This window comes from Rhagoletis pomonella, unplaced genomic scaffold (assembly GCF_013731165.1).
Source record: "Rhagoletis pomonella isolate Grant_MI unplaced genomic scaffold, Rhpom_1.0 Rhpom_scaffold_00001, whole genome shotgun sequence".
NCBI lineage: Eukaryota > Metazoa > Arthropoda > Insecta > Diptera > Tephritidae > Rhagoletis > Rhagoletis pomonella.
The window spans coordinates 97,674,155-97,683,583 of record NW_023458555.1 but is presented as its reverse complement, the minus strand read 5'-3'; the positions used below and the strand labels follow the sequence as shown (position 1 = coordinate 97,683,583).

Genomic DNA, 9,429 nt, shown 5'->3' with positions numbered 1-9,429 from the left:
CAAGTAAACACAGGGCGATTCTATTGAAATCAAAAGTTTTCTGCTGAAATACACATGCACGCCCTTCGAAATTTTCTGCTGAGCTATGCGTTACAGCTTCGCAAATTTCACCCCTACCGAAACCAAAGAAGTATACACATAAAAAAAAAATCTTCTTTTTAAGTTTTCTAACGTTTTTTGTTAAAGTATGGGTAGTTTCCTATTTTGAGTCGCGTGACAGTATTCACAATAACACAGTTGTTCGTATTTGGGTTTATCTAATTTATTTCCCATTCAAGAATTTTTAAGTCTGGTCTTATATTTTTGTTTCTTGTAAAAATGTAGCTTTTTTATTATTATTATTTATATTTTTTTATAGTGCTTTTTCTCTTTGAAGAGTCCCGTAGAAATAGCAAAGCTAAGCTTAATTTATAAAACCGGAGGGTCCCCTTTCGGTGGTGAATCGCGACTTTTTATTTAAAAATGTAATAAGCTGTTCTAGCCTGTTTATATTGAAGTTACCCTTATTCACATATGAACACTTCGTCGTCTTGTGCCAAAATTTTCGCAATATTGTAAACGCTCGTATTTGTGAAAGGGGGCTTTTGTACTCTGGAGGGTCTGGAGTTCAGAATCGCAGAATTAAGCTTCGGTTAAAACCCGGATTTAAAGTTTGGTTTAGTAACTTATAGGCTGTACAAGACGAACTTTATAGTTTTACTTTTATTTCTTGATCCCTTCTAGGAAGAGAGGCTTTTACACTTTGGAGGGTCTGGAGTTCAGAATCGCAGAATTAATCTCATGTTATAAACCGGAATTATGATTTCATTTAGAATTTATGGGCTGTATAAGCCATATTTTATATTTATTTCGCGAATCGTTGCTACTGATCCTTCTTCAAGAGTATATTTGTTGCAGTTGTCCGCTGCAGTCGCTTTCTTATTTTTTCTGATAAATTTAAAAACTTTTTTCATACATTTAACTTTTTTTCTTATTTCTTTCCAAAAAATATTTTCATCTGTTGGAGCATGTTCTTCAGCAGGGCTGTAAAACATTTCAGTCAAATTGGATTGCAATCGCATATTTTACGTAATACTGCAATCTGTAGTGGGATTCGCCATTCTATTTTAACGATTATCGAATCGTTAAGAAAACTTAATCACGATTTTAACGATTTGACAATTCGCTAAACATATTTTAACGATATTCGCTATCGCTTGATCAGCTGTTGTCGTTAACTACTCGATTCTCGTTAAGTAAACGACGAATATTTTGAAGTTGTTAGCGGCATCGACAAAAGAAAATTTGATATTTCATTTGAGTTAAAATAAAATAATATAGATCGCGAATTTACTTAAGTAATATATAAAAGAAAAACTTTTTGTTAAAAATGGCATTTGAGTATTTGGCATACGTTTTATACCAAGATGAGGAGATAATAAGCTCTTCATCAGTGGATAGACGTTTGCTTCGAGAAGTGGACAACCCTTTCGACTTGGCTGCAACTGAGTTTCGTAACCTTTACCGATTAACCCCAGACTTGGTTGAAGATATTGTTTCCCAGCTTGATAGCCAATTAAGGGGTCGAAGAATAACTGCGATAACGACAGAGAAACAGGTAAATAATGTAATTTTCAAGTATTTTTCAATTTTAAATGATTTTGTAAATTTTAAAGGTTCTAACTGCCTTGCGATTCTTCGCAACTGGCTGTTATCAATGTCCAGTCGGAGAGCAATGGGGGATATCCATGAGCCAGTCGTCCGTAAGTCGCTGTATACATCGCGTAACGGATGCAATAAACCGCACCATGTTTTTGGCAAAGGTTAGGTTTCCAATGACCCAAATAGAGCGGCAAGCTGCAAAAGAAATTTTCGCCTCAGCATCCGCACCATTTGTAGGAGGTACTATTGGGGCTATCGATTGCACTCATGTGTCAATCATGAGCCCAAAGCATCATGAAGAAGCGTATGTCAACCACCATGGATACCATTCTATCAATGTGCAAATGGTAAGAGTAAAATTTGCTCAAGGGTTAAACTACTGAGTATTAATTTTATTTTATACAAATATAGATATGTGATCCAAATCTAAAGATTTTGGCTGTCAATGCTAAATACCCAGGAGCGCGACACGATTCATTTATTTGGAGCTCCTCTGCAGTCCGGAGAGTTATGCAGCGAAGTTTTGAAAATGGAGACCATAACGTGTTTTTGATTGGTAACTTTTTAAATCCACTGAAACTTATTTATTAAAATCAATTTAATTGAAAATGTCCAATATATATTTGCAGGTGACTCAGGATATCCTTTGGAGCCGTGGTTGATGACTCCTCTACCAAACCAACCAGAAGGGAGTCCTAAATTCCACTACAATGAGGCATTGTGCAAAGCTCGAAACCCAGTCGAGAGACTTTTTGGCGTTCTCAAAGGAACTTGGCGATGCTTATCTCAGCAAAGGACTCTTTTGTATGATCCTGGATTTACTGGAAAAGTAGTAAATGCTTGCACAGTGTTGCATAACTTGCGATTGGGTAACCAAACATACGATCCCGAGACTGATTTCCTAGAGCCAAGGACACATAGCAGTAATGTAAATCAAGACGCGCCGTCTTCAACAGCAAAACGCGTCCAAGACCGGCTAATTGCAAATTATTTTACATGAATAAAACGTTGATTAATAAAAATTCAGAAGGAGTACAATAAAATTATTTTGGCATTTTATTAAACATTTTTATGTACATAAATAAAAACTCAGTCTTATTTTGTCTTTAATTTGAGTAAATTTTTTTTAAGTCTAGAATTATATATATAAATATTCATTAAATATAGGGTCCATCAAAAGACAGATCTCAGTATGTAATCACAGATCAGTTTCTATAATATGATATGGTGTGGGACGTTCAAGTTACAGGCACATCACAAAATTAAAACAAAAATTCACAAAATTAAATTTCATTACTTATTGTATATAAGAAATATATGTGGTATATCTTACATGCAGTAAGTACAGTATACCTCTCTATCAACTAAATTTGTAAACATTGAATTCATTTGAAAATCAAAAGAACTTCAAATAACTCGCTTATTAAAAACAAATAAAGATCAATTCAAATATGTAAAAATTCATCTTCGAATATCTTTAAAAGTTATTCTAAATGTAAAAAGTTATCTTCATGATATGTCGAATTAAAACTTAACTCTAACATAAATACAAAAAAAAGGAACTTCATGCTCTATCAAATGAAAACTTAACTCTAACATAAATATAAAAACAAAAAAGAACTTCAACTTATATTTAAAACGCTTAAAACTAATATAAATATTAAAACAAAAAATACTTCAAAAACTACATATTTACACAATATTTACATGCGGTAGATAGCGTTTCTTAAATTATTAAAGGCATCCGCACATGCCTTTAAACCTTCCCCCATTGTGGTCATAGCTTCGGCCAACGATTTCGCTACCTGCACACTCGCCGTACTTGTTTCAGCTAACAACTGTTGAAAGGGCATACGAATGTAATACTATTTTTTAGTATATACAAAAAATTACCTTCAAAGCATCTGCTTGTCTACTTGCTATTTGTACATTCGCTGCACTCGACTCTGCTAGCATCTGTTGAAAAAGAACCGAAAAAACTATGTCATGATATTTTACTTATGTAAAGTTACAAATAAGTAAATTACTTTTAAGGAATTTGCTTGGGTCTGAGCGATTTCCAAAAACGATTTTTGGGCCTCGGTACCACCGTCCACACGCCTTCTTTTGGCTCCTCTACGTGGCGTTTTTCCTGCAGGAGTTACAGGAGTCGATGTGCACATCTCAATGCTCACTTCGTGAGAAATAGATGGCATCTCGATGATTACACTTTCATCACCCTCTTCCATACGCAGTTGGAGTTCCTAATGATGAGAAGAATTGTTAACTGCTGTGCTATTCATAACTATTTATTTGCTTTTTCCCTCTTCCACTGGCACACTTTCAGCAACAGTTTCATGGCCCTGCACATAGTCGCTACCGACAAGAGCAATCACACGCCTCTCAAGCTCAGTGGGTGGCTCTTCATTAATGGGATTGTTTCCCGTCATTGCCTGCTTTCGTTTCCTATCACGCACCTTAATGCTAGTACGGCTCTTCAAATCCCTCCATACCTATTTGCGAAACAAAATTTTAAACGTGGTATTAAATTACTAAACAACTTTTACATACTGTGCGCCATTGGTCGACGTTCTTCACCGAACCACCAAGGCTATTCAGCATTGACGCTAGTTCACTCCACTTTTTGTCGCAGTCCGATTTTCCATGAAGCTTCTGGAACCTTGATCCTGCCAATCCCGGCGTTTCCGTCAAAAAGTCCACCATGCGACTTAGTTGTTCTGCTGTGGTCCGGCTTCTCTTTTGAATATTGGGTACTGACGAAGCCATTCTATAATATGCGAAAATGGTTATGTCTAATAATACAAAATAAATAAACGTTTTATTTTACTTACTTTTTGTAAAAGTATATTAAAATATTCAGAAAGCTATGTGTATACCACTTTGCAAGCAAAGAATTTATTTGTTTTTCGTCATTCTTCTTTGTGCTTTTCGCATTTTTTGACGTTTCGTTAAGCTGTGATGCCACCTTTCTTGTATTGAAATAAAAAGAAAATGTCAGCTGTTTAGTGTCGTTAAAAAGGAGTTACCGAATAACACAATCGTTACTGCAAACCACAAAAATCGTTATATTAGACCTCGACAAATCGTATCGTTAAAAGTTAGTGAATTGCACTACTGGTTTAATTAAATTAACATTGATTGCTTATATTTTGATTGCAAAAAGTTAAATTTGCAATCATTTAGGAGAAATTGATTGCAATTAATTTTTGATCGCAATCATTAATTGCATAAAAATTGATAGCTGCAATCCGTTAAATGACATTTATTTTGATGAATAATTGGAAGTACAATTGTGAGGCACACAAGCCCTCAGTGGGTTAACGTATCGCATTAGCAGCGCAAAGTGAACCCCCTCACGGCATTACACGTAGCAGTAGGTTGTTTTGATTGCCGTCTTTTATGTTCCGCTAATACAGAGCATATACAATGTGCGTGCATAAAAATTAAATTTTCTGCATGACAAAGCTGCACTACACAGCACCTCTATCGTGTTTTTTCAACCATCGCTAGTAGTATAACGTATCGATGGTTGAGTGGGAGATCGACCTATCTCGGCAGCCAGTTCGCAAATGCCCTATCTCAGAAAATTTTTCAATAACGCTCTACTTCAGAATTTGATTTAAAAACGCCCTCTCTCAGAATTCGGTTCAGAAACGCCCTATTTCAACTGCCGATGCAAATTTTCAATGTACTTTCGTTTGAGATAGGGCAATTTTGAACCGAATTCTGAGACATGGCGTTTTCAACCGAATTCAATAAAGTTCTGAAATAGGGCGTTCTTCAATCAAATTCTAAAGTAGGGCGCACTTTAAACGTTTTCTAAAACAAGGCGTCTTCGAACTGACTGCCCTATTGCAGGTCACCATGTTCCTGGGTCACCCCATAGTAGAATGGCCAGACGCTGTTCGCTGAGCGGCAAGCCCACTACAGGAAGGCCCAGGATTTGCGGTTTGGACCTCTTGAGCCAGGGCGTGCCTTGGTCCTACTGCTGGTGGGTGCGGGTACACTTGATATCTAATTCCGCATGGGGCTACTTTTGGCTAGGCCCGGTGGTAACGTGGCTTTGCTTTGTGCAGAGTTTGTGACTCCTTTCGACCTTTGTTTGGGAGCGCCGGACTCCCATACTGGAGTTGAAGTTTTAAGGTTTGGTGTTGTTGATTTGTCCATATTTTGTCCCTCGAGACGCGGAGAAAGGGAACGTGCGCCCGGGCAGAGATCCGCTGTACCCGGGTAAGGCTAGTTGGCTCCGAAGGTCGCCCGGTATCCGGAGCACTCCGTTCGCGACTGGGCTTGGTGAATTTAACGTTCTATTTTGCTCAATTTCTTTATTACAAAAGCATGAATAAATTATTGCATTTTTGAGATTGCAATTAAAATGTTTCATTGAATCAGTGATTTGATTGCAATCACGACCATTGCAATCAAATTTGCTTACAAATAAATTGATCGTAGTTTTTGCAATAAGAAAAATTAAATAAATTTTGATTGTAATCCTATTAGTAGTACAATCATTGATTGCTAAACAATTTTTTGCAAACTTTTACAGCTCTGTTCTTCAGTAAACTCGTGAGTGTTTACTTCTAATTCTAAGTTATCTACAACTCTATTTATGTCGTCATACTCCAAACCTATTGGTAAAGCATCTGTCGTCCTCACTTAGTTGTTTTTTTTTTTAAATCTATATATTAATACGCTAATGAAATCCCATATAAATCTATTCCTCCCTACTGCGTCTATGTTTCTCAACCGATTTGAATGATTCCTCTTTTGTTCTATAAGGTATTTCAAAGGGGAGGTGCACATTTTGCTTTTTTTCCGGTAGGTGGAGCAGGAGTGGAGCTATACCGTAAAACTTTATTTGTTTGCTTCAAATTCAAACTACATATTACTAACATCACGTGGAATGTACCTGCCAAATATTGACGCGATAGGTGGCTCCAAAGCCGAGTTAATCCAATTCTGTATAAGCCTATGAATGCCCGCTTTGGTTTCACCATCTACTATCTATATATTAATACGCTAACGAAATCCCGTTCAAATCTTTTCCTTCCTACTGCTCCTAGAGAAATCTACCTGCCAAAAATTGACGTGATAGGTGGCTCCAGAGCCGAGTGATTCCAATTCTGTATAAGCCTATGAATGCCTGCTTTGGTTTCACCAACTACTATTTATTTATTAATACGCTAACGAAATCTCATAAAAATCGATTCCTCCCTACTGCTCCTATGAATTATAAAACTATTTAACGGAAAAGATATGACTCCCCTTAATACTATTAGTGACGTAGACGATTAACAGGTGCTCATGAACCTAAAATTGCGACTAACAAAGTGAAAGTGTATGAAAAAGGAGGTGGTCTAATTTCGACAACGGGACGATACTAGTATAAATAATTCTTCTTAAGTGTAAATAATATAACTTACACTAATCAATGTGAACTTTCTGTTGTTGTCCTGGCTGATGGCTGACTATTTACTTTGTTGTACACCTGATTAAAACTGCTTCTGCTGCTTTTGCAGGCTTTTCTTGGCGATTTTGTCTTTTTGCAACCCTGTGCAACAGGCGCGGAAAGATTTTTTGCTCGTAACTTTATAGTGTTTCCACTTTAATAGCTGCGTAATAAATTACTTGGTTTGTGTGAATTTGTTTAAACACGACTATAACCACACACAGTTTGATTTACTGGTCAATACTCAGAATCTACGTTATAACACTATTTATGTTACTATTGTAGTTACATGTTACTATTGTTAGAGCGACAGCAATTTAAATGTTTTCCATTATTCACGCTTTGTTTTGGCCGTTAAATTTTGATCAGAATTTTTCTCCTCCTTCGTGAGGGTACTTATTTGTTCTTTTGCCCGTAAAAGCTGTCTCTCCTTTTTAGAGATACTGTTTTTTACTTCGGCACTATTCGTCTTTTTTGGCGAAGATACTTTTCTTACCTTCCACTTTTACTTTTACTTTATTTAATTTCCACACATGTACTTTCACTATTTTTAATATTAGTTGCGTTCCCCAACTTTTCTGGGTTAAAACCTGTGAAACTGTCAAAAGGCAAAAGAAGCCAGAGAACCGAGTACGGGAACGCTTTCTGGTAAATCCCTATAAATTCTTGCAACTTCTTCCGAGTTAGGGAACGCAACTATTCTTTGGATAAGGATACTTGGCGATTTCACTTTTCGTACCCAAATATATCAGTTGCTACTAGCGGTTTTTTTAAATTCGCTTGCGCCCCACGGGCGCCACTTAAGCTTTCCTTTCCGAGGAAAGCGTTTTTAAAAATATATTGACTCTTTATTTAATCCGCATCTCGCGGAAAATTATCAGAAGTGAAGTCTTTATTTCAATTGCCGCTTATTTATAAGCTAACATTTGTTTTCTTAAGAACTAATTTTACAACGAATCAAAAGTTTACAGAAGGAACACAAAAGACATCGTTGCAGTCATGGGCGTACGCAGGTACGGTATCGGTGTAAAGACGAAGTCGCATTTTAAAATTTACATGCAATAAACGTAACTAACAATTTTGTATTTTAACTCTTCAATAAGTTCATAATAAACTTTATGCAATATAAATTCCTTTGTAGGGCTCGGAACAACTCAATTGTTAAAATAACAAGTAATTTTTAAGCAAAAAACACAACCGACTTCAATTCTCCTACAAAAAATTAGAAGTACCGTTAATTTCTTGATCCAATGATCGGATCTAAACCAAATTAGTATTTTACCTCTCCTGAGGCTAGGGTTGCCAACCGTACTATAAAATATGGTATTGTACTATTTCTTAGGTCTGTTATGAAAAAATACTATACTTATTCAGTTATAAATATTGATACATTTCAGTAATTTGTCAGAAAAAAAAATGTATTAAAATTGATAACATTTATACTGAAATTACAATATTAAAAGGAGTATCTTTAAAAATAAAAGGTCATGGTGAGGTTATGAATAGAAATAGTGTTTTCTAAAATGGATGTGAAATTTCGAGATGAGAGAAACAAAGCCACTACCTCACTAACAAAAATGAACTTTTGATTTATATTAATTTAAATATTATATATAAAGCATATGAAACTTTCATAGTTAACAAGGGATTGTTAAAAACTGCTAAAAGTGGAAAGAAATATATTAAGAAAATATATTTATATTAACTTGAAAAGCGTTTTTATTCTTTCAGATTTTTTTGAAAATGTACTATAAATGTCTTAGAAAATGTTGGCAACCCTACCTTAGGCACCAGGAAAAGAATTGTCGAAACCAGTTAATGTGGTCTATACCCTGCAGTGAAAAATTATCAATTGTTAAAACTAACCAACTTATAGTTAGCTTTTTGGCGAGATTTCGATTAATACCTCACTTTTAATTAGCTATGACAAAACCAACTTAAAGTGAATTGTAAAGTCGTGCAGGAGTCATGCAGCCGCAATCGGGAGTTGGTTTTCTTTACAAGTTGCTATTAAATATCCTCATACAAAAATTACTTTCAATACACTTTTTTTCTGAACTTCGCAGATTCTTTTTCATATTCAGGACAAATAAAAGGAAGATCGAAATTTTATACTATCATTTTGAAGTTATGTCTGACGGTGTTCGAATATGGGGCCACCCAGAGCAGAATATGTAAACAAATATGAAATGTAATAAAATAAAGTAAATAATTAAGTAAGTAAAAAAGTAAAGAAACAAAAAAATATTTTGTTTTTTTTATTGATATTTTATGTCCAAAAGTAGTTAGTTACAAGTTAGTTGACATGTAATGCAGAGGTATCCAGGTCTGACTTTTTT

At 35.4% G+C, this 9,429-nt stretch overlaps 2 protein-coding genes across 2 annotated transcripts; one reads left to right on the top strand and one right to left on the bottom strand.

The window, feature by feature from the left end:
• The first annotated feature begins 1,369 nt into the window (after positions 1 to 1,369).
• Positions 1,370 to 2,641, top strand: LOC118734577 (putative nuclease HARBI1). Its single transcript, XM_036464287.1, has 4 exons — positions 1,370 to 1,597; positions 1,656 to 1,988; positions 2,053 to 2,197; positions 2,271 to 2,641. The coding sequence occupies exons 1-4, from the start codon at positions 1,370 to 1,372 to the stop codon at positions 2,639 to 2,641; spliced, it is 1,077 nt and encodes a 358-aa protein (XP_036320180.1).
• A 994-nt stretch (positions 2,642 to 3,635) lies between these two features.
• On the bottom strand, positions 3,636 to 4,498 carry LOC118734565. Its single transcript, XM_036464280.1, has 4 exons — positions 4,473 to 4,498; positions 4,192 to 4,408; positions 3,945 to 4,133; positions 3,636 to 3,884 (listed from the first exon to the last, which is right to left on the bottom strand). Exons 2-4 carry the CDS (start codon positions 4,405 to 4,407, stop codon positions 3,636 to 3,638), a joined length of 654 nt encoding a protein of 217 aa, XP_036320173.1. The 5' UTR covers position 4,408; positions 4,473 to 4,498.
• Positions 4,499 to 9,429: the final 4,931 nt, after the last annotated feature.

Coding starts and splice junctions, on each gene's coding strand:
- LOC118734577 (XM_036464287.1), top strand. CDS start 1,370: ATGGCATTTGAGTATTTGGCATACGTTTTATACCAAGATGAGGAGATA. Junction 1,598..1,655: donor CGATAACGACAGAGAAACAG/GTAAATAATGTA, acceptor TAAATTTTAAAG/GTTCTAACTGCCTTGCGATT. Junction 1,989..2,052: donor ATTCTATCAATGTGCAAATG/GTAAGAGTAAAA, acceptor ATACAAATATAG/ATATGTGATCCAAATCTAAA.
- LOC118734565 (XM_036464280.1), bottom strand. CDS start 4,407: ATGGCTTCGTCAGTACCCAATATTCAAAAGAGAAGCCGGACCACAGCA. Junction 4,134..4,191: donor ACGTCGACCAATGGCGCACA/GTATGTAAAAGT, acceptor TTTCGCAAATAG/GTATGGAGGGATTTGAAGAG. Junction 3,885..3,944: donor AAAGTGTGCCAGTGGAAGAG/GGAAAAAGCAAA, acceptor TCTCATCATTAG/GAACTCCAACTGCGTATGGA.